At 35.1% G+C, this 25,440-nt stretch overlaps 1 protein-coding gene across 3 annotated transcripts in view; it reads right to left on the reverse strand.

Annotated features, from left to right (window-relative positions):
* Positions 1 to 25,440, reverse strand: part of STXBP5 (syntaxin binding protein 5) — a 194,690-nt gene that overhangs the window by 71,271 nt on the left and 97,979 nt on the right. For all 3 annotated transcript variants that reach the window (XM_025382961.1, XM_025382960.1, XM_025382962.1), the window contains exons 10-16: positions 9,249 to 9,403; positions 7,956 to 8,028; positions 5,427 to 5,574; positions 5,124 to 5,191; positions 4,816 to 4,856; positions 3,723 to 3,943; positions 2,754 to 2,932 (exon numbers count right to left, since the gene is read on the reverse strand). In XM_025382961.1, the coding sequence (XP_025238746.1) occupies positions 2,754 to 2,932; positions 3,723 to 3,943; positions 4,816 to 4,856; positions 5,124 to 5,191; positions 5,427 to 5,574; positions 7,956 to 8,028; positions 9,249 to 9,403 (885 nt within the window). The remainder of the gene's footprint in view (positions 1 to 2,753; positions 2,933 to 3,722; positions 3,944 to 4,815; positions 4,857 to 5,123; positions 5,192 to 5,426; positions 5,575 to 7,955; positions 8,029 to 9,248; positions 9,404 to 25,440) is intronic.

Below are 25,440 nucleotides of genomic sequence, written 5' to 3' on the forward strand. Positions count from 1 at the left end.
CTGGGTGGTCTACTGTAACAATACAGTGCTTATTAAAAATAATGTTACAAACATTTCTAAAGATCACATTTTGGTCTGTTATCCTGTGAGGGCAAGAAGTATTTAAAGCAAGTCTAGAACATCTTGACAGAAATTAAGGATGGTCACAAAAGTTCTGAGGTGGTGTTAAGAAGACACAAACACCAACAAAGAAGCTCCCTCCAGAAAACTGTGAAAAAATCGTGTTAAGTTGATAAAATTCAGTAAGTTAAAACAAATTGCCTATAAAAAATACCTAGAGTTCCACAATAATATTCAAAAGGAAAAAAAAAATCATCAAATCACAGTCATTAGTTATTTTAGGATTCAGAACAAACTGTTAAGATGTTATTGTGGTATATCCTAGGATTGGCAAAGTGTATCCATACACAAAAGATAACACTTAATGCCAACAACAGAAAGGACTCTCCTCACATAAATCATTAATGGATTAGCTAATGAGCCTCTCTGGCTGCTGGGACTAACCATCAGCTTAAAACGAATTCCTATATGAAGTGACATTCTATTAAATAATTACAAAAGATTAATAGTGTGCCATGACATTCCAGCACAAGTATGAAAAGTCCTCCCAAACAAGAAAGATGGCCATAGCATAATCTCAGGTCCATGAACAATAAAGAAAACTCATAATTGCAGAACTAAGTCACTATTACCTTTAAAATGGATTTGGGTACTACTGAACTCTGCATTTTGGTTTGCTGGTTTTCACAGTTGCTGCTGGTTGCTGCCTTAACTATTATCCTTGCTCCTTCAGACAGTAAAAAAACTAGAAAAAAGGCCTTTCTAAGAACAGAGGACAAAGACTCGACTCGCCTATTATGCCTACCTTTAACTTTAACCTAGAAAGCCAAGGTAAGAGGTCTTGTCACTCTGGTCCAAACAGTACTGCTTCTCCTGTCAGTAGTACTTCCTCTGACCTATCTTGTCATGAGAAAGCAGTGCATTGATGGTGTTTTTTCTTTTGGTAGGAAAAGAACTTAATGTTTTATAGTGCTGGATCTCTGGCCACAAGCCTAAGAACACTTGGAGGCCTAAGAAATTATGAAGTACAAATTAAATAAATTATTCTAATTCTATTGAAGATAACGTATATTTAGATGTAATTGTTATTTTGTTAAAATGTCACTTCAGTAGTTGAAAACACTGCTTCAGAAGTATAGAAATGTTGCAAAAAAATGCCCCAAAGACAAACTGTACTATGTATGTTATAAAAATTAAATTTAACAAAGGGCTTGGAAAAAAACATTAAAATCAGAAACAAGGGCATTAACGGAACATTTACAATTTTAAGTGTAAAGTAGTACTGAAGAAGTAATAGAGGGGAAAAGTGTAGAATTCTGTATTCTCAAGTCTCATTCTAGTTAAACATGTGCTAGAACTACAGTTATAAGTGTGTATATTTTAGTACATGTATGAGACAGAGAGGGAGGAGAGAAAGAAAAACTTGATACCTTTCTGAGAAATGTAGCTGCTTAACCTCAATGGGTATATACTGTTTGGATCAGAGGTTCTTATCCTTGGCACTACTGATGTTTGGAGCTGGGTAATTCTTTGTTGTGTGCACTGCCTTGTCCATTGTAGAATATTTAACATCATCCCTCACCTCTACCCACTAAATGTCAATAGCATCTCCCTTCCTCCTGTTGTGTCTACTAAAAATGTCTCCAAATGTCCCCTAGGGAGCAAAATCATACACAAATGAGAGCCACTGGCTTAGAATGCATAACCTTAAATTTTCGTAAACATATAAATAATTTTCTAAAAATCTGTAGTTTTAAAATGACTGCAATATAAAAAAATCCATCCATTTTATCTTTGGTGTGAGTGCATTATTCATTACACAGACATTCTTCCCAGCAATTATTCAACTATCCACCAGTAGAAGAGACTCAAGTAGATTAAAGTAAAACAGTGCAAAGCCTGGTCCTTTTAATAAATGCAAATTATTTCTCTTACTTACCACCCTCTCTACCTTGAACCTAGTACACTCTGGCTTTTGTCCTCCACCTATCTACTGAATCTCTCTGAGTGCTACCTGAACCACCTTTCAGTCATTATCCTAATTGAATTCTTCGTAAATACACTATTAATCACATAGTCTTCATGTAAGTTTTCAATGATTTTAATTCCTTACTCATTGTTTTATTTCTCTGCCTATATCATTTAAACATTTTAACCACTCAGTAACAAAAATTGGACAGAAAAAATAAAACTTTATCCAATTTATCCCTGTATAAAGTAAGATGTATTTAAATTTAGGATGCAACAATAAAAGGTTTTAAAAAAGATACAGTGGTGCTAGTGAAGATTCAGAAAAAGGTAAGACAATGATTAGAAAACAACTGAGTCTTTAAAGACTTAAAAAAACAATTTTCAGTCATAGAAAGCAGTCAGAACATAAATCCAAGCTACATATAAATCAAGACTAAAAACATTGATGGGTTTAGAAGACTGAGTGATAAATAGAAGTTAGATCCTTGCTGCTTTACGAGAATGTTTGGAGATTAAACATTAATAATTTAAGGATGCAATCATATTCCTCTTGATGTCATAGAAAAATGAGTTGGACTAACCATAGCAAAACACAGGAAGAACTATTCTTATGCCATTTTGCTCCATCAAAAGAAAATGTCACCATAGCTCTACTAATGCTTACAATTTATATAAATTAAAAGATAATATCCAAAACTCCTCTGTAGTTTTTTATAACTCACTTTAAACAAGGTACATTATCACGAAGCCCATCAGATGAACTGCTACTGGTAGACGGATGAGATTGAGGAGGAATGGGCTGAGGGTTGGACCCTCCCACGGGTGTTGGCAAAGGTGGGGGCTGCTCACCCTCTGGAGTTTCCACATCATTTATCTCATACAATAATCGAACTTCGAGCATCTGTTGTAAAAGTAAGGTAGTTTACTTACTCCTAATAATTATTGCTCTTTTTATTACAATTTATATGCACACACATAAACTTCAGTGGCAAGAAGATTTTTAAAGGCAAAAATTTAGCAAGATTTCAAAAAGTAAGGATTTAGCAAGAAAGAAAATGTTCTTGACTCGGAGTACACACACAAACGTGCATTATGATTTTAGAATTTATGGTACTTGTGTTAATATCAAATTAGAGTATACTCATATTCGTATTAGCTTTCCTTAAAGGAAACATACACTATACTTAAGGATTTAAATAATCAGTGAAAATATATGCAATAATGCTATTTTTTACAAAAGAGAGATAATAATGTAAATACTAAGGTGTTTTCAAAAGTTCTGTACAAAACTGCAAAAAGTCTTCCAAATCGGCCAGGCGTGGTGGCTCAAGCCTGTAATCCCAGCACTTTGGGAGGCCGAGACGGGCGGATCACGAGGTCAGGAGATCGAGACCATCCTGGCTAACAGGGTGAAACCCCGTCTCTACTAAAAATACAAAAAAACTAGCCGGGTGAGGTGGCGGGCGCCTGTAGTCCCAGCTACTCGGGAGGCTGAGGCAGGAGAATGGCATGAACCCGGGAGGCGGAGCTTGCAGTGAGCCAAGATCGCGCCACTGCACTCCAGTCTGGGCGACAGAGCGAGACTCTGTCTCAAAAAAAAAAAAAAAAAAAAAAAAAAAAAGTCTTCCAAATCATCTACAAATTAAAAAATGTCAGACACTTGACCATGAAAATAACTAAGACATTATTACCGGAATGACTTCTGTGATTACTTCCTGCTTGCTGAATCTATAAATAATGACATGAGCTGAAACTCCAGCTATGCACAGCATTCTACTTTCTGGACACCAGGAGATGATCTGAATGGCATATGGATCTTCATCTACAATGTCTGTGTTTGGCCTGTCATCTTTATTTCTTGACTTTTCAAATACTTTAGATGTCTTTAGTTTATATAATACTTGTAGGGTTACTGGAAAAAAGATAATATATGTTAAACATTTTAACACAAAAAGATCAAACATAAGGTAACATTTAATCACTCATACTATGTATGGAAAATGGTCTATATTTATCTACACCATATTTTCATTTCCCAATCTACGTTGGTCTATTTTACATTTAGATAATATATTCTTTGTACTCATTGACCAAACAAGGGTATGCTCATTGTATTCATGAAGAAAAATCTATTATCACAATGGATTTTAGGTAACCTTAAAAAAATGAGTAATAAAAACAATTTGGAAAAACAGTGTGTAAATACTTGAAAATAATAAACAATATGGTTTGCTTCCTAAAATGATTTTCTAGATATATTCTCTAAAAAAGATACAGTACCAATATAATTAAACATTCCTACATGAGGAAACACAACATATCCTGAGTTAACTGGATTCCACCTGAAGGCTTGCCATGTGTGTTTTGCAAACATTAATCATTAAAGGCATTATTTTCTTTTTTGCTACTATGTAACCACCAGATTTATTTCACAAGGACAACATGAACCCTGGTGATACAAGTATAGAGTCAGGCATTAAAAGTGTTCCAGAAATTTCTGTTGATTTGGAACACATTCCCACTTCCCCTAACTCTGACTTAGGAAGAGAGTTTGAAGAAATTTTGAAAAAAGAAAAAAAAATTGAATACTTGTGTTGCCTATTATTCTTGATTTACTAAGACTATCTTTATTAAAAATTTTAAACTCATGTATTTAATAAATCAAGCATTAAATTTATAACCTCTAAATTTCAAATTATTGGTTATGCAATTATTATAAAACAGGATGTATAAAAGCAGTGATTGTGTAACATGTAACAAATAATGAATATTAAAAATACTTACTTGCAGAAGCATCCCAGAATTTAACTGAACCATCAGCATGCCTAAGAAAAGCAATGTTAAGAATGTGATGAATAAAATTAGTTTTTCCTTCTTTAAATGGATACTGCTATTAAAAAGTCACCAAAATGAGTAAAAAGGTAAAAAAAAAAAAAAATCAGGGTAAACTGGCAGGTTCTTAAGAATAACTTATTTCTTATTATATTACAACATAAAGGAAAACTCTACCTGCCTAATAAGTTAAATTTCATGCAGTCTTAATTATATTTGGCTATTAAAGATTTACTTGGTGAAGACAGACTTTTACTTACCCTGTAATAATTATTTCTGGGTAACTTTGAGCACCCAAGCCCCAATTACCTCCATTGATGGGCCATTCCTATAAAAAAAGATCACTGTATAAAGCAACTTGCAAGCATACTATATACCTTCATATGTGTGTGTGTGTGTGCAGGTGTGTATAAATAATCCAGTGAAAAACATATTTTGCTCACAAAAATAATTTTTAATATATTTTTTATAGAAAAGGTATCAATGTTATTAAATACTACAAGGTGATAAATATAGAATAAATACGAAATATAACACTACATACTGAAGCTCATGTTCAATACCTTTTTGCTGTAACCTTGACGTTTCTGTCTAGCTCCAACAGAATAAAGTGCAGGAATAAGGTCCACAGGACAATCAGCAAAATATTCGCAACATGTAACAGGGGACTCATGTATACTCAAAGGGTAGGGATTTTCAAATATAGGATATCTTTAACAACAGGAAAAAGAAAAGTATTTATTAATTTAATGAATTATACCATACGATTAATACAACAATAAAAACTTTTAAAAATGTACATACTATCAGAGATTAAATTGATTTAATTTTTGTAAATATATTTAAAAATGGAAGTCTTTTATAATGAAAGTTGCTCAATTAGAATAGTAAACAAAGACTCTAGTTGCAACTACATACCATATGCCATACACTACACTAAGTGCTTTAAATATCTATATCTCATTTACTTCTCGCAACAGACTTATGATGTAGGCATTTTACTGAAGAACAAAGGCTTACAGAGAATAATGTGTCAAAGGCATGCCTGCTAGCAAATGGTGGAATAACACATACCTCATCCTTATGTCAGCAGAGCTAACAAATTTTCAATTATTTTTCTCTCCATAAATATGATACCTAGTCCAATATTTAATTCAGAATATTTTCTTGTTTTGTTAATAATCTATATTAAAATTCTACCTTAAATGTTTTCTAGATATGAAGTTTTTTTATTAAATGAAGCAAAATATGCTTTTAAAAATCATGAAGGTAAAGTAGAATCCTATCTAAATATAAAATGATGTTTCTTTTCTCATTCTAAAGTCCTTAGAATGAGAATAGTCTGGAAAACCAGCAACTGGCTAAAAAATTTAAAAAGGGCAAAGTGGCTAATTTGCAAAAATTAGATCAGTCTACTCCTGACAATTTTTTAAAACAGAAGAGAGAAATTTCCAAAAAGTCCTTTATAGACTGCAAAATTAACCCAACTATCAGCACTCCCACCTCCAGGACCAAACACAAACAACATGCATTCATAAAACGACAAAACGGCAAGCAACTTTCTTCTCTTTATAACACAGATTATTTCCTTAGCTCAGTGATTCCATTATTACCATACATTTAACTGATACTTTTGCTAAATAAAATGCCTAGTCACAGGTTACTTGCATAGTATTTTCTTTGACTTAAATGTATCTCAGTACAGACCACATGTGAAAAGTCTCAATTATTTGAAAAACTTGCCTAAGGGAAAAAAATAAAAGAAAATCATATTAAGAATAAGTTATTCTAGGACTATTATATAGAAATAATATTTTCAAATTATCTTATTATTTTGAAAAGACCTCTCACAACTGATTAGTACAAGTAGCAGGTACAAAACTAAATTTAGAACTGCCTAAACATCAGGTAAATGATACTGTTCACCTACTTCAGGGTCGTCCGACCTCAGTACTATTCACATTTTGGACCAGATAATGTTTTACTGTGGGGAACTGTCCTTTGCACTGTGCATATTTTGCAGCATCTCTGTCTTCTACCCACTAGATGCCAGTAGCAACACCCTCGAACACACTGAAAAGGTTTCCACAGACATCACCATATATTCTCCGAGCGGGAGGAGGGCGGGGCCAGGGGCGGGGGATGCAAATATCACCCTTGATTGAGAAACACTGAAATACTGAATGGGTAAACTCAATTAAAACCATACTTAATGATTATTTCTCCAAAGATAAAAAAATATATATAATGTGTTTCCATTCAAATAATTTGTAAGTAAACATTATCATCTACGATCCAAAAAGCAGAATATGGCAAATACCATGAAAAATTACAAAGAACCTATGGTGGGAAGTTACGGACCAGATATAAAACATCTGGTAAACAGAGCATAGGAAAAGCCTGAAAAAGATAAGAAGGCTGACTCTGAAAGTTATGTAGATTTTTAATGGCAGTGAAACAACTAGAGTGTTTCAGGTATTGGGAATTACACAGAAGAAGACATGGAAATGTGATGTCTGTTGAACACATAGTTCTGTCTTCGTAAGGAATAAGACACTTGTGAGAAGACAGTGGGAGATCAGGTTGGAAAGAAACCCTGAATTCATAACGTTTGCAGTAGCAGGTGTTTTTAAATTAAAAAACAATACTGAACCATGGTTTAAAGAGGATAGTACAAGATTGGAGCTGTGTGTAAAATCAATCTGGCAAAAGCATGCAAAAACATTGCAATTGAGAGTGAGTACAGTGAGAGAGGTAGAAAGACTAAAATAGCTTATTTTGGAGGTAAATAGCGATGGGATTAATTTTCACAGGCTGATTTTGTGTGGCCCTAGGATATCTTAAGTGTCAGGTTGAATCACATGAAATTTCAGAAATAGAACAAATTTTTACCTAAAAATGAAAATTTTATGAGATTCAACAAAATAGAGAAATTTGAGTAAGTACACGTATGAGTTTGGAGCTCTCAAGAGGTCAAGGTTATGGATATAAATGTAGAGTTTTCAAAGAAATGAAATAGCTAATGCTATGATAAAAAGTGTCTTTTTTCAACCACATACTGATAGAATCGCTCACCAAATTTTATTTCTTACCCATTTTGTGCAAGGTCTATAAGTACTAAATCCTTTTCTAGAAGAACAACCACAGCATATGGTTCTTGAAAATCTGGAATTGGACAACAATGCATGAATTATAGTTTTAAAAATGCCAGTGGACAGCAAATTAGATAAATATTTCTTGCTTGATTTTATTTAGTTTCATTCTCTTGAGTATTTAAGATTCTGATCCTATGATACTTCATGTATGTTATTGAAGACTAGTAAGTTTTATGAGATAATCTATTTAATGACCCTTTCAAAATTATTTTACTTTTGTAAAAATGAGTAAGATAGAAATTTCTATGGCATTGCAAATTTCAAAGCTGGACATGGACAACAAAACTAAAATGTAAATCTGAATACACGTAAGAATAAATATCATTATTTAATCTCATAGGAACCCAAAAGAGTTCTACTATAATGCTATAATATCTTTCTTGGACGTTTCATATGTGCCTGTGAACTGTAAAATACATTACATCTTTACACCTCAATGACTTTCAACTGAAGTAAACAAAGGTCCAGATTTAAATTCTTCTTGAATTATATGCACTAGCTGTGATGGTTAATTTTATGTGTCAACTTGTCTATAATATGGTGCCCCCAGCTGTTTAGTCAAATACCAGTCTAGATATTGCTGTGAAAAAATATATATATATTTATATATTTAGCTGTGATTAGCATTTAAATCAGTAGATTCTGAGTCAAGCAAATTACCCTCTGAACGAATAGGCCTCATCCAGTCAGATTAAGGTCTTAAAAGCACAAATTGAGGTTTCCTGAAAAAAAGGCAGTTGTGCCTCAAGATTGCAACATAGAAACCATGTCTGAAATTTCAATCTATAGATTTCAGACTCAAGATTGCAACATGAATACTTTCCTGAATTTCCAGCCTGTTAGCCTGCTCTACAGGTTTCAGACTAGCCAGTCCCCACAATAGTGTGAGCCAATTTCTTAAAACCAATCAATCAATCAAGCAATCGATCAATCAATCAATCAATCAGTCTCTCTCCTATTAGTGTCTGCTTCTATGGAGAATCCTTACTAATGCATTACTATCTTAACAGAATTTTAAAATGTTTTTTAATATGAATAGCGTTTTTTTATTCTCCAAAACAGATTTATTAAACAAACTTCTGAAATAAAATTTGTAGATTATGAATGCAGTAGCTCTTCTCCAGAAGAATTAGCACAATAGGATGAGCAGTTTTATCTAAACAACATAGGTTTTTTTTTTTTAAATATCAGCTCTCTATAGAGAATGAGCTCTAAAGTTGCAAAGCTTACCATTTGGGTATGGTGTTTCACATAACGTTAGAAAATCCACAATTGAATAGTCCATTTCTAGCACAGCAGTGCTTTTCCCATGCATCACTGTTAAGCAAGGTCTTCTTCCTACAGTATCATATGACAAACCTCCTGATAAAATAATAAAAGGCTCCCTGGAAATAAAATACATATTAAGATTATTAATGGCATAGTAAAGATAATTTTCTTGCTACATCGTAATTTTTCAATTTAGTGAAATAAGAAAATCTTAAATTCTAATATTTTTACACATTCTATAATTGAATTATCTCATGTGGAATTTTTAATGGGATTAGGTAAGACCCGAGTGAACTACTGAAAATTAACCTACAATAAAAATAAACATTGGCTACATTTAACTTTTATACCTCCCTAAAACTTTGTTTCATCTCCTAAGTAAAGTTTTCATAAAATTCTCTCTGGGTTTCTGCTGATTAAAGTCTCTTAAATGTATTGTTTTGACTTCCAATCCTAACCAGGCCTTCTCAATAGAAGTTCCAACAGAGAATCTTAATGCCTTGAGGCATCCATTGTATGTAATGGATTAAATTCTCAAGAACGCATCAAGAATTATACTCAATACAAATCACTTTTGAGAGAACTGTGAAGTCACTCAAATCATTTCCTGTATGCCTTAATTTCTTCCAGAACCTTGGCTGATGCATTCTCAAACCATAGCTCCCATAAACACATTTATCAGTTGCCAGCCTGATAATTGTAATTAGCCCAATAACTGTTATAACTAATTTTCCCATTCTCCTTATTAGTCATTATTAAACCTAAATTATTTCTCTAGATTCATTTTTAAAAACTATTAATATATGCTTATTTTTTTCATATATTATGGTCTGAGTGTATTTCCATGCATTTGACTTGTCTTTCCATTTATTGGTGAAGTTATTTATGGTACATTATACAGATGAATTAAATTTTCTGTATATTATTTTCTTAAGTATCTCCATTTATGATTTCTTAGTTTTTAAATGCTTAATCTAAGGCCAGTGTATCTATCTTCCTCCTCACCCATTATTCATGATGTTACTTCCTTCTTTTCCATCTATAGAATTTTTAGTCTTGACATCTTCTATAAGCCGTATGTAATAATATCTAATGGTTAAAAGTGCTAGTTCTGGAACTAAATCACCTGCATTTAAATCTTAGCTCTGGCTCAATTTCTGTATGATCTTAGGCACGTTGCTCACCCTATCTGTTCCTAGCTTCTACATGTATAAAATGGGTATGTAGTGATAAGTATCTAATCTCAGATAATTCTTAAATTGGGCAGTGCCTGGCTCAGCACATCCTTAGTAAGTTATCTATTATTATTATATCATCAAATTGTCATTATCATCCATTGTGAAAATTTCCCTTCACGGTGTGTGGGAAAAACACCCATTAAAACCACTAAATTATATTTATTTTTATCTAAAACAAGAGTAAATCAGCTTCACTAAAATTTAATTAGACTGGTAATCATATGGGTATGTAAATTATAAGTAAATATAAATATCAATGCAATATATGTATGTGCTTGTGTACATAATACTTTTATAAAACTACACTCTTACATATCCTTCCTTGCTTTATTTTTTCCATAGCAATTATCACTACACAAATTTATTTATTTTGCTGTTTTTCTCATTAAAACGTATGCTTCACGAGGGCAGTGGTTTTGTGTGTTTTGTTCATTGCTGTATCCACAACAGTGCCTGGAACAGTACCTGCCATATAGTGGGTAGTAATTAAATATTGTTTCAAAGGAATGAATGAGTAGAAATGTGTGTTGCACTACTCATTTGCTAACTTACTATCATTTATTTTTTAGCACTAATTGATTTGGGTAATGTTTCTCCAGCTAAATTGCAGTTAGGGAGCTTAAAATGCTATCCTAAATACAACCATATTCATACATTCAGTGTTTCAACCTCTCAGCATACTGTGATTATTATGACCATGCTCAGGAAAGTATATTTAATTTTCTTTCACTTTTTTATCACATATAACAAATAAACAGAATACATCTCCTCTCTTGTATACTTAAGATGCAACATACAACTGAATTAAAATAATCCAAGGACAGGGATGAAGGGATCAATGGGGAACTTATACGTGTTAAATTTTTAGAGTGCAAGACTTGAGCCAGGTATTCTAAATGTAATATTTCAAGAATGGCTGGTATGTGTACTTTCAAATATAACCTATTTTTAAAACTGTGTTATTAATGTCAGAACAATGAAGAGAGATTATAGTGTACATTACATAATAAAATGGCCACAAAGCACCCAGGGAGATCAGCCTGGGTAGGTGACCAGTTTATACAATCTTCACACTATGGTAGCTAGGTAGATTTATCCTCAGAAGGCAAGTAAGTCTTTCTTCCGTGGCTTTCTAAGCTGCCTGTACTTATTTTCTAAACTTATATTTACAAAAAGAGAAACAGTTTGAAAGAAATGCCAAGTGACCTGTCACCAAGGTAATTTTCTTTTTCATAATAATAAACATTTGCCAAATCTATTTCACTTGTGCTATTTTATGTGCTGTCTCTTTAAAATTGTCCGATTGCCAGGCAAGAACCATCCAAACCGTGAACCTTCATAGGTTATATGTTTTTTCATTGTAATGCCTCACACTTGAAGAGTAAATATTAATAACCATCTTAAAAAAATTAGTCATAAATACAGTGATAAAATAAAGTTCAATATTTTAGCACTACACAGCAAAAGTTATGAAAATTCAAAGTTTTTGTAAGCATTTGGAATTTTATTAAAAGTTCTAGGGATTTAACTATTTCTAGGTAACATGAATTACAAAGGTGAAGAATATTTTATTTTCTTTTAAAATAAAAAGGTAAGCCTTATGATAAGAAGGTCTAGAGATAACAGTTTTTATTCTATTACTTTAAGTAGAATTTGGTAGAATCCCTTCTAATGATATTGGGTGTTAACCAAGACTCTTCTCACTTTGGAAGACAGCCAAGTTAGAAAGACATCAGTTTGGAAGCCTAACAGTTTGATTAGATTTTTTAAGAACCTAGACACTTGATGGAGTATACATGCTTTCTGCCAATGATTACCTTCCCAGGCCTGCCTTAACAATAGGTTCCACTGAAGCTATGTTTCCATATGACACCTTCTTCACTTAAAAGTGCCACTTCTATCCAAAAAGCCATTTGTATAACTAACTTGTTAAACTCAGTTCCATAATACTACATATTCATTCACTGAAGTATTTTTGAGCACCTGTGTTCCAGGGAATAAAGCAGTGCTCCTACGTCTAGTCTAGGCAGACAACACATTGTGATAGGTATTATAATACTATGAAGACCAACACAAGGCTCAGTGGTGGGCTGACTGTGAGGGCAGAGCCACAGGAGTGACAGTGAGATAGCACGATGAGGATAGATCCCAGAAGGGATGGCAACTGGGCCGGGACCTACATCAAAAAGAGCCAGCCGTTCAAAGAACTGAGTTTGTGGAAGAAGGAGGTCCACTCTAGTCAGCAGGAATTGCCACCGCAAAGACCAGAGGTCAGAAACGAGCTGGGTGTACCTGAGGAACTAACAAGCCAGTGGGGCTGCAGGACAGTGAGCAAGCCAGGACATGATAATGGGTGAAAGGACTCCAAATCATGCAGACACATCCTGTTTACTCCATCAGGATCTCTAGAATCTGTCTCCTCCTTTTCATCTCCACAATTACTTTTGTGTGATAGCATTCAGTTGAGTTGTTCATTGACAGATGTACTTTCCCTCATTTTCTGTTTAGTCAGTTCCCGTTCCTCCTTCAAAACTCATTCCAATCATCATCTCCTCACAGAAACTCTTCCCAGCCCACTCACCCTGACAGAGTTGGGGGCCCCCTCCATGTTCCTAGCTACCTTCTGCATACCTCTACTCAGCATTACCACACTTCACCGTCACTGTTTATCTGCTTTCCCTCTGCATGTTTTAGCTCTACATCCCCAAAACTGCAGCTAGGTTCTTTGACAAGGTGTTTGTCAAAGAAATATTTAAAATACCACTAACCCTACAGCTGAGCTGATCACTGCCTCACCAGACTTAATGGATTGGAAATGCTGGAGCATGGGGCCCAGCATTTCAGATGCTTCCCATACATGGCCAGATTTGGGGAACATACCTACAGGAGGGTGAAATTTAATTGCTGTGCTATTTTAATAATTGTTCTGCATAATTAGTACCTATATTATTCTATATCTCTATGTATTTTAAAAATTGGGATTTAAGCTCTAGTCAATCTCATATGACATTGTCTACATTACTAATTGTCTGCATTACTGATTTAACCAAACCCTCAACAATTTTTTTCAAATGGATATGTACAATTCCATTTTAGAGGGAACACTTAATAACTATATATTTGGTAAGCAGAATTGTACCTTAGCTCTTGAGAGCTACCTGGTAACTAATACCTAAACTTTACCACTCTATTCCTAGTGCTTAGCAGAAAGTCCAGAGACATATGTATTTAATGAATGAATAAATAATTATTGACTTTATACGACCCTATATCAAATTCCTAAAATTCTTAACTCAAATTTCAAATATAAACTATTAATACCTAATTTGAAAAGTCTAATAGAAATTCACACTCTCCTATTTGGTATTAAATTATTTTTCACATAAAATAAAAATTAAAAGTTCAGATTTATTTTGCAGATTATATGTCAATTAAAATAGGCTCATATGCATAAACTGTTAAGACTAAAAACCAAACTTGTGAAGGACACTAAAAAAAATTAATAATTTTTTTCTACTAAGTTTTTAAATCTATCAAGTCAAAGTGAAATAATCCAAAATAAAATTTTCAAAAATCTCTTTAATAGAAGGGCTGGAAGGAAAAAAGAAATAAAATTGAAAATATCAGAAGATGAATCTGAAACACTTGCCTAAATACATGTTGTCTCAAACACTGCTTTCCAAACTGTGGTCAAGAAGTATTTAAATTTTTTTTTTTTTTAATTTGTTGAAAAGCTATGCTTTTGTAAAACAAACACCAACTGTGAATGTGCATGTAAATGCTGCAACAATGTCAAGTGCAATTCAAGTTTCTATATTCAGTCTTGATTTCTGTACTTATCTTATCTCAGATAATTTAGCACACAGAAACTCTTTACAGCCATAATTTGAGCAACACTAGCCTAGCACACAAGTTGAGACTTCTAATACCATTACTCGACTTATTCTATCACTGTGGGTTTGTCAGAGGAACGTGAGGATGTTACAGAGGATCTCAACCCAAGCCTCATACCCCCTCAAACTCTGGATTCAATATGAAACCATGTAACTCTAGCTACATACAATGGGGATACAGGCATTGGGTAAATAACACTCATTCCAAATGGGAGAAATTGGCTAAAATTAAGGGGTTACAGGCCCCATGCAAATCCAAAATCCAAAAAGGCCATCATTAAACCTTAAATTTCCAAAATGATCTCCTTTGACTTCATGTCTCACATCCAGGTCACGCTGATGCAAGAGGTGGATTCCAATGGTCTTGACAGCTCTGCCCCTGTGGCTCTGCAGGGTACAGACCCCTCCTGGTTGCTTTCATGGGTTGCCATTGAGTGTTTGCAGCTTGTCCAGGCACATGGTGCAAGCTGTCAGTGGATCTACCATTCTGGGGTCTGGAGGATGGTGGCCCTCTTCTCACAGCTCTACTAGGTAGTGTTCCAGTGGGGACTCTGTGTGGGGGCTCTGATTCCATATTTCCCTCCACACTGCCCTAGTAGAGATTCTCCACAAGGCTTCCACCCCTGCAGCAAACTTTTGCCTGAACATCCAGGCATTTCCAAACACCCTCTGAAATCTAGGTGAAGCTTCCCAAACCTCAATTCTTGACTTTTGAGTATATGCAGACCCAACACCACACGTAAGCTGCCAAGGCTTGGGGCTTGCACCCTCTGAAGCAATGGCTTGAGCTCTACATTGGCCCCTTTTAGCCATGGCTGGGACACAGGGCACCAAGTCCAGAGACTGCACAAAGCAGCAAGACTCTGGACCTGGCCCTCAAAAACATTTTTTTCTCCTAGGCCTCTGGGCCTGTGATGGAAGGGACTGCTGTGAAGGTTTCTGCCATGCCCCAGAGGCATTTACCCCATTGTCTTGTTGATTAACATTCAGCTCCTCGTTACTTATGCAAATTTCTGCAACAGGCTTGAATTTCTTCCCAGAAAATATGCTTTTCTTTTCTAGTGCATCATCAGGCTGCAAAGTTTCCGAACTTTTATGCTCTGCTTCCTCTTGAACACTTTGTCACTTAGAAATTTCTTCCACCAGATACCCCAAATAATTTCTCTCAAGTTCAAAGTTCCAAAGATTTCTAGGATAGGGGCAAAAAGCCACCAGTCTCTTTGCTAAAGCACAGTAAGACTCACCATAGATCCAGTTTCCAACAAGTGCCTCAGCTCCATCTGAGACCACCTCAGTCTGGACTTCATTGTCTGTATCATTATCAGTATTTTGGTCAAACCCATTCAGCAAGTCTCCAGGAAGTTCGAAACTTTCCCATATATTTCGGTCTTCTGAGTCCTTCAAGTATCTAGGAAGTTGCAAACTCTCCCACAATTCTGTCTTCTTCTGAGCCCTCCAAACTGTTCCAACTTCTGTGTGTTACCCAGTTCCATAGTCACTTCCACATTTTTGGATATCTTTTCAGCAGCGCCCCACTTCTGGTGCCAATTTACTGTATGTGTTAGTTCTTATGCTGCTAATAAAGACATATCTGAGACTAAGTAATTTACAAAGAAAAGAGGTTTAATTGATTCGCAGTTCAGCATGGCTGGGGAGGCCTCAGGGAACTTACCATCATGGTGGAAGGAGCAGCAAATATGTCCTTCTTCGCATGGCAGAGAGCCGAGCAAAGAGGGAAGCCTCTTATAAAACTATCAGATCTCGTGAGAACTTACTCACTATCAAAGAATAGCAGGGGGAAACCACCCTCATGATTCAATTACCTCCCACCAGATCCCTCCCACTACACATGGGGATTAAGGGAACTACGACTCAAGATGAGATGCAGGTAAGGACACAGTCAAACTATACCAGTATTAAATTGACAAAATAAAACAAAAATCATCCTATACTGATCAGGTTATTTATGAAATTGGTATATTTTATACTCACTTCTTTAAAGTATACACAGATACTACTGAAAAGCAATATGGCAATTTGTCAAAAGCCATAGAAAACCTCTTTCCTTCAAAATTTCACCATGGGAAATTCATTATAATGAAATAATTCAACAAAAGACTCTCACTACTGTATTATCTATGACATCAAAAAAGAAAGCATACTCACTCCTATATTTTTATTTACTATATAAAAAAACCTGACTATAAAAATCAATAAAGATACATAATTGATACCTGTATCTCACCAAATACATGTTATACGCCAATATGCATTTTCCCTTGTGAATCCACCAATTTGTCTTTTTTTTTGTTTTTGAGACTCACTCTGTCACCGAGGCTGGAGTGCAATGGTGCCATCTTGGCTCACTGCAACCTCTGCCTCCAGGGTTCAAGCAATTCTCCTGCCTCAGCCTCCTGTGTAGCTGGGATTACAGGTACATGCCACCATGCCTGGCTAATTTCTACATTTTTAGTAGAGATGGGGTTTCACCATACTGGCCAGGCTGGTCACGAACTCCTGACCTCGTGATCCACCCATCTAGGCCTCCCAAAGTGCAGGGATTACAGGCATGAGGCACCATGCCCGGCCTTGTTTTTCTTTCTTTTAATGTCCCTAAATCCTGGCTTGTGTTTGAAATGATGCTAATAAGGTATTCTCACAAATTAATCCTTCCTACAATATATCTCCTGGCCTTCCTTCTGTTATCATTCTCATCAATCATTCTGTGGCCCCAAACTATCAAACCAAACTATCTTAGCCTCAGAGCGTATTACGCTGGCTTTCTTTTTGTATGAGTGTGTCTGTTCAGAATTTCCTAGTCCTCTTTTCTACTTGTTTATTTTAGTGTGTTTCAAGATAAAATACCAGTGTTGGGAGTTTTGACTCTAAAGGGTTCGGAGCTGGCAAGAAACCATTCTGTAGGTGCTCACAGTAGGCATATAACAGTAGGCTTCGTTATATATGTAATATCAATTTAAATTCAACAGTGATGAATTAAAAAACAAATATAGGGAAGAGCTTAAAAATAAAGGGGTAAGGATTTTAGAACTTCAAATTGAGTCATGGATAAGCTCAATCTTGGGCATATACTCACACAGCTACTAAAAGAGGTGTTCTAATGTCAAAAGGCAGAGTTATCAATCTAGTAGATGTAATTTTCTGGCAATATGGGATTATAACACAAAGCTATAATAGTCACCTTTCCCCAGAAAAGTGATTAAAAATACAGCAGTAGCAGGTCTGAAGTCACAAGAACAAAAAGTAGTGTGGTAATCTCACCATGTGAGCTGGTTTGATTGCTCCCTGTATTTGACTACTTACTACAGGTAGAATTATCCATTAGTTTATTATACAGTGTAGGGAGAAGACATCAGAATTGTGCTAAGCAAATGTAAGTCAAAATGTTATCTTAGCACCGAGTGTGGTGGCTCACACCCTGTAATCCCAGCACTGTGGGAGGATGAGGCAGGCAGATCAATCATGAGGTCAGGAGATCAAGACCATCCTGGCTAACATGGTGAAACCCAGTCTCTACAAAAAAATACAAAAAATTAGCTGGGCGTGTTGGGGGGCACCTGTAGTCCTAGCTACTCGGGAGGCTGAGGCAGGAGAATGGCATGAACCCAGGAGACGGAGCTTGCAGTGAGCCGAGATCGTGCCACTGCACTCCAGCTTGGGCGACAGAGCGAGACTCCGTCTCAAAAAAAACCAAAAAAACAAAAAAAAAAACAAAAGTTATCTTAAAAACAAGAAAGTGAATGGCAATTTATCATAGTTAGGTGAGAGATTTGGGGATTAAGAATGAGAGAAAATATTCTAGTTTTGAGAGAATAAAGATTATATAGACAAATCTGGGGCGGGTTGTAGAATGACTATTTCTGAAGACAATGATGAAGTAAAATTCAACAATTTAAGGTTAACATTTTTTGACTGACATACCAAAAGTAACATGAAAAAGGGTAAGGTTAACTGATGAGGCACTCCAAATTGTAAAAGTCTATAGACTCAAAGAGATCTTCACTCATTAGATGAAATTACATACAAATATGCCTGTGGACTTTTTCTTAACAGATGTAAGACCAAGTGCCAAGATCACAAAGGGAACATGGGAATGCAGATATTGCTTCAACATACTGATTTCATTTCCTTCAGATATGTATCAAGTAATGAGATTGCTGGATCATATGGTAATTCTATTTTTAATTTTTTGGGGAACCGCCTATGATTTTCCATAATGGCTGCACTAATTTACATTCCATCAACTATATGTATGGGTTACCTTTTCTTCACATACTAACACTTTCATCTTTTGTCTTCTTTGATAACTGCCATTCTAACCAGAGTGAGGTGATATCTCATTGTGGTATTATTTGTATTTCCCTGATGTTCAGTGACGTCAAACATTTTTTCATATGCCTGGTTGGTTGTTCGTATTTCTTCTTTTGGGGAATGTGTATTAAAGGTTTTCTGCCCATTTTTTAATCAGATCTTTTTTTTGCTTTTGGCTATTGAACTGAATTCTTTATATATTCTGTATATTAATCTTTAGTTAGATGTACAGTTTACAAATATTTTCTCCCATTCTGTAGAGGGTCTCCTCACTTGGTTGACTGTTTCCTTTGCTCTGAAGAATCTTTTTAATTGGATGTAATTCCATTTTTCTATTTTGGCTTTTGTTGCCTACACTTTTGAGGTTCTACCCAAGAAAATGTTTGCCCAGTCCCATATCATGAAGCATTTCCCATGTATTCTTCCAGTAGTTTCATACTTTCAGGTCTTACATTTAAGTCGTTAATACATTTTTTAGCAGATTTTTGTATATAGTGAAAGATAGGGGTGTGGTTTTAGTCTTATGCATGTGGATATCCTATTTTCCCAGCAACATTTGTTGAAAAGAATGCCCTTCCAAATTTTGTTCTTCGTATCTTTGTTGGAAATCAGCTGGCTATAGATACACAGATTTATTTCTGGGCTCTCTATTCTACTCCATTGGTCTATGCATCTCTTTTCATGCCAATAGCATGCTGTTTCGATTACTACAGTTTTGTAGTATATTTTGAAGTCTGGTAATGTGATGTCTTCAGCACTGGGTTTTGTGTTTACTTGTTTGGATAAATACTACTTTCACTATTTAAATTTATTTGCGGTTTCATATATATTTTAGAAAATTTTCTATTTTTGCCAACAATGTCATTGGTTTTTGAAAGGAAATACATGGAATCTGTAGCTCACTTTAGGTAGTATGGACATTTTAACAATATTAATTCTTCCAATCCATGAAAAAGAGGTGTACTTCCATTTGTGCTCTTCAATTTCTTTCCTCAATGTTTTATAGTTTTCAGGGCAGAGATCTTTTGCCTCCTTTGTTAAATTCAATCCTAGCTATCTTTTTTTTTCAGTAGCTATTGTAAATGAGATTGTTTTCTTGACTTCTTTTTCAGTTAGTTCACTATTAGCATATAGAAATGATACTGACTATTGTACGTTTTCTATCCTGCAACTTTACTAAATTCATTTATTAGTTTTAAGTTTTTCAGTTGAGTCTTTAGGATTTTCTATACATACAAAATGTCATTCTGTTTGCAGAGAGGGATAATTTGACTGTCTCCTTTCCAATCTGGATGTGTTTGTCTTGCTTAATTGCTCTGGCTAAGACTTCCAGTACTATGTTGGATAGAACTGGTGAAAGTGCACAAGAAATTCCCTACGATGAATCTCACTTGATTGTGGTACATGATCTTTTTAATGTACTGTTTAATTCAGTTTGCTAATACTTTGTTAAAAACTTTTGCATCTATGTTCATCAGAGGAGGTACTGTTGATAGCTTTATTTTCTTGTTGTGTGTTACTGGGTTTTGGTATCAGGGTGATGCTGGCCTCACAGAATGAGTTGGGGTGAATTCTCTTCAATTTTTTAGAATAGTTTCAGGAATTATTATTGGTATGGGAATAATGCTGGTTTCATATAATGAGTTTGGAAGAATTCCCGTCTCTTCAAGTTTTTGAAACAGTTTTAGGTGGACTGATATTCTTCTTTGTATGTTTAGTAAAACTCAGCACTGAAACTGTCCGGGTCTGGGCTTTTCTTTACTGGGAGACTACTTTTATTACTGATTCAATTCCCTCGTTATTGGTCTGTTGAAATTTTCCATTTCTCCCTAAGTCAATCTTGGTAGGCTCTATGTGCCCAGAACTTTATACACTTTTGTTTAGATTACTCAATTTGTTGGCATATAATTATTCATCATAGTCTCTTGTGATCGTTTCTATTGTACTGGTTGTAATACTTCCTTTTTCATCTCTGAATTTTTTAATTTGAGTAATCTCTCTTTTTTCTTAATCTTACTAAAGGCTTGATTTTGTTTAACTTTTAAAAAAACAAACTGTTTCATTGACATTTGGTATTTTTATTTAGTCTCTATTTTGTACACACTGTTTTCCTTGCTACTTTGTATTTTTATTTAGTCTCTATTTTGTACTGGTTGTAATATTTCCTTTTTCATCTCTGTATTTATTAATTTGAGTCATCTCTCTGTTTTTCTTAATCTTACTAAAGGCTTGATTTTGTTTAACTTTTCAAAAAACAAACTGTTTCATTGCTACTTTGCATTTTTATTTAGTCTCTATTTTGTATATTTCTGCTCTAATCATTATTATTTCTTTCTTCCTACCAATTTTGGGTTTGTTCACTTTTTTCTCATTCCTTGAGGTGCAATGTTAGGTTGTCTATTTGAGATTATTCTACTTTTCTGATATTTATTGCCATAAATTTTCCTCTTAAGACTGCTTTCGCTGTATTCCACAGGCCTCAGTATATTGTTTTCCCATTTTGTCTCAAGAATCATTTATTTTCCATTTTCAACGTCTTTATTGACTCATTGGCTATTCAGATCATGATGTGTAATGTCCATGTATTTTTATAGTTTCCAAAGTTTCTCTTGTAATTCATTTCTAGTTTTATACCACTGTGGCCAAAAAGCCACGATCTTTATCTTCTCACATGTGTTAATACTTGCTCTTGCCTAATATATGATCTCTCCTCAAGAATGTTCCATGCACAGCTGAGAAGAATGTGCATTCTGCAGCTATTGGATGGAATATTCTGTAAATGTAAGTTAGATCCACTTGGTCTGCACTGCAATTTAAATCCATTGTTTCTTTGTTGAATTTCTCCCTGGATGATGTGTCTATTGCAGAAAGTAGGGTGTTGAATTCCTCTACTGCTTATGTATTGCAGTTTATCTCTCCTTTTAGATGTAGTAATAATTTGTGTGCTTTAGTGTTCAATGCATATATAGTTATAATACTTATATCCTCATGCTAAATTGATGTCTTCATTGTTACATAATGACTTTTTTTGGTCATTTTTTATAGTTTTTGATTTAACGTCTATTTTATCTGATATTTTATAAACCCGATCACTTTTGGTTTCTGTTTGCATGAAATATCTTTTTCCATACTTTCACTTTCAGTCTATGTGTATCTGTACAAGTGACGTGAGTCTATAGTAGGTAGCATACAGTTGTTTTTTTTTTTTTTTTCATTCACACTGTCTCTTTTACAATTGGGAAATTTAATCCATTTATATTCAAGGTAATTACTGACAGGTAAAACTTACTCTTGCCATTTCGTTAACCGCTTTCTGGTTTTTCTGTATTCCTTGTTACATTCTTCCTTTCTTGTTGTTTGGCTTTGTGGTTTGGTGGTTTTTCTACAGTACTAAGCTTTGATTCCTTTCTCTTTTTTGTTTGTGCATCTGTTGTGATTTCTTTCTTGATGGTTATCATGAGTGTAACACAAATAATCACGTGGTTGTAACAGAGTATTTTATGCTGCTAAATTGTAACAGAGTATTTTATGCTGCTAAATTATAACAACTTAATTTTAGCTGCATAATAATATTCTAGACTTTTACCCTTCTCTCAACATTTCTCAACCCTTCTCTCAACAAAAATGACATTTTTGTTTTTATATATATATATCCTTATTTATTGCATGCTCCTTAACAACTACTTGTGGCTGTAGTTATTACTGACTGTTTTGACTTTTAACCTTAATAGGTGAGGTATGAAAGATTTACATAGCATCATCATAGTATTGGAGTATTACAAGTTTGCTTACACATTTATCTCTACCTGTGAGTTTTATAACTTCTCATGTTTTCATGACAGTAATTACCTGCCTTTCACTTCTTGTCATAGGACTCAGCGTAATCATTTCTTTTTAAGTCAATCTAGTGGTGATGAATTATCTCAGCTTTTGCTTGTCTGGGGAAAAGTTTATTTCATGTTCATTTCTGAAGGATAGTTTTGCTGGGTATAGTATTCTCAGCTGACAGTTTTTTTTTTGCTCTTTCAGCATTTTGAATATATCATCCATTCTCTACTGACCTGCAAGGTTTCTGCTGAGAAATCGGTTGATAATCTAATAAAGATACCCTTACATGTGACAAGACACTTTTCTCTTTCTGCTTTTAGAATTCTCTTTGACTTTTGACAGTTTGATTATAATGTGCCTTGGAGAGGACCTTTTGAATTTAATCTACTTGAAACTCCTAAGCTTCCTGGATCTGAATATACATATCTCTCCCAACTTGAGCAATTTTCAGCTACTATTTCATTAAATATGTTTTCTGTGCCTTTCCTCCATCTCTTCTCTCCCTCTATAAATATTATGTGAATATTTGTATATTTAAATGCAACTCTTCAGTTCCATGGGTTTGCTTCATTCTTTTTATTCTTATTTTTTCTCCACCCTCTGGCTGGATTATTTCAAAAGACCTATCTTCAAATTCAGAAAGTGTTTCTTTTGCTTGATGTAGTCTGTTGCTGAAACTCTCAATTGTATTTTTCATTTAAGTTCTTCAGTTTCAAGATTTCTGTTTGCACTTTTCAAAAATGCTAACTATGTTGCATTTCCTATTTTTTTCCCACTTTGTTGAATTGTTTATCTGTATTCTCTTGTATCTTGCTGAGTTTTGTTTTTAAGAAACCATTATTTTGAATTTCTTTATGGCCATATGGTGAATTTCCTCTTCTTTGGATTCTGTTACTGGAGAATTATTGTGTTCCTCTGGGGATGTCATGCATCCTTGCTTTTTCATATTTGTGTTCCTACACTGAATCTGCACATTTGGTTGAACAGTCACCTATTCCAGTTTTATGGAGTAGCTCTTTAGGGAAAGATTTATTCCTGTATATGGGTCTTATGTTAGTTGGGTAGGGTGTGTTGGCTTTGGTTCTGGGTGGAGGCACCATGCAGTCTCCATGCAATTTCTTCAGCTATAAACCATCTCAGCAATGTCTGTGAGTGCCTCAGTGACTTAGGCTATAGACGTCTGTGGCAAGAGTGGTACAGCTTAGCCAGGTTTAGGACTGATTGGCTGATTTTCAGGTTGACTTGGGGGGTGAACCTACTACAGGCAGGTTTGCTGAGCTTTTTTTTCCTACTGAAGGCACAGGTTCATGCCAGTTCAACTGGTTCAGGTGCTGATCTGCCAGGTGAGGGTCTGCTGGGCTGTTTTTCCTGTAAGGAGCAAGGACATGTAGTACTGTAGCCAGCCCAGGGCTGTCTCCCTCATTGTACAGGACCATCTGTTTTTTGGGGGGCAGTATGCTGCATGGGTGTGGGCACCAGAGCCACAACTGTTCCTGGCCACAGGCTCTGAGCAACTGGGATCATGGCATTGTAGTCACCCATGTGAGCACGGTGGAATGACAGTGGAGTCTCAAGAGTGGACAAACGAAGTGGCTACTGGTCCCTGAGCAGAGCACTCAAGCACTGACTCCAATTTCAAGATGGCACCATACTATATAGCAGCTTGGGTTACGGGGTGGTGAGGATACACACATTGTTCATTCTCTGGAGCAGTGCAATTTCATGGAAGTTACTTGAAGCTCTACAAACTGGGCTCTGGGCCTATGAGTACTGTAGAATTCTATCAGAGAAGGACTGCATGTGCCTGCAGTGGTAATGGGGACTGTTGTGGGCCTATGGCTTATGTTTTCTCCACAAGGGGAAGTGCCTCCTGGCTCAAAGTGGGAGACAGGGCAGCAGGGTCAGGGTGTTTTGCTCCCCCCTATGCTGTCATCCTGGGTTGCCATGCTCCATGGGGAACTGGCCACTCCCTTTCTGTACTCCATCACTTTCCTTCAGAGGCTCTAGTCTGTTCTTTTTGGTCCTTTTGTGTGTGTGTGTGTGTGTCGGGAGGATGGTGATGAACACCAGGCACCTCTAGTCAGCTGTCTTGCTCAAGGATCCAATATTCGCTTTTAGGTTCCATAATAAATAGATGCTTTTCCCAAAGCTGGTAATTATTTGAATGGTGATCATTTCTGAAGAAAACTAACTCTTCTAATGCTCTGTAGCTCAAAACTCTAGAGTTAATCTGAGTACCTGTTTGAACCCATCCAAAGTTGTTTCTTGTTGAAAATCTGGCCCCACTGACACCTTCTTATATAGTCTACTAGTGAAAAGAAAAGTGTAAAAGTAGAAATGAAAAGAAACTAGAGTTTATCAAATACTTATAATGTGACAGATACATATTATTTCATTTAGTCCTTCATGAATAATTTCATAAAGTGGGAATTACTGTCTCTGTTTTACTAAGGTAAGGAAAAAAGGTCAGTGAGGTTAGGTAAGTTACCAAAGATAATACAGTTAGTAAGTGGCAGAACTGGGATTTGGACCCAAGTCTAATAATCCAAATCGTCAATTATTTCTACTAAATCAGGGACTTTCAAATATTTTAATCATGACCCATAGGAAGAAGTGCATTTTACTTCATGATTCAGTATACAGACAAATATATGCTACTGAATAAAAGTTTCATGAATCAATACTTACCTTTAAAATATGCAGCGCTATTTCCTATTCTAGTTTATAATTTAGAAATTGATGGTCACAACTGGCAAAATTATTTTCACAACCCACTAATGAACCATCATATTTGATATCTAAAAATTTTTTTTTTACATCAAAAAGGACTAAAATTTTTTTTTAAATCACAGCCTTTCTCTCTCA

This window comes from Theropithecus gelada, chromosome 4 (genome assembly GCF_003255815.1).
Source record: "Theropithecus gelada isolate Dixy chromosome 4, Tgel_1.0, whole genome shotgun sequence".
In the NCBI taxonomy this organism is placed as follows: domain Eukaryota; kingdom Metazoa; phylum Chordata; class Mammalia; order Primates; family Cercopithecidae; genus Theropithecus; species Theropithecus gelada.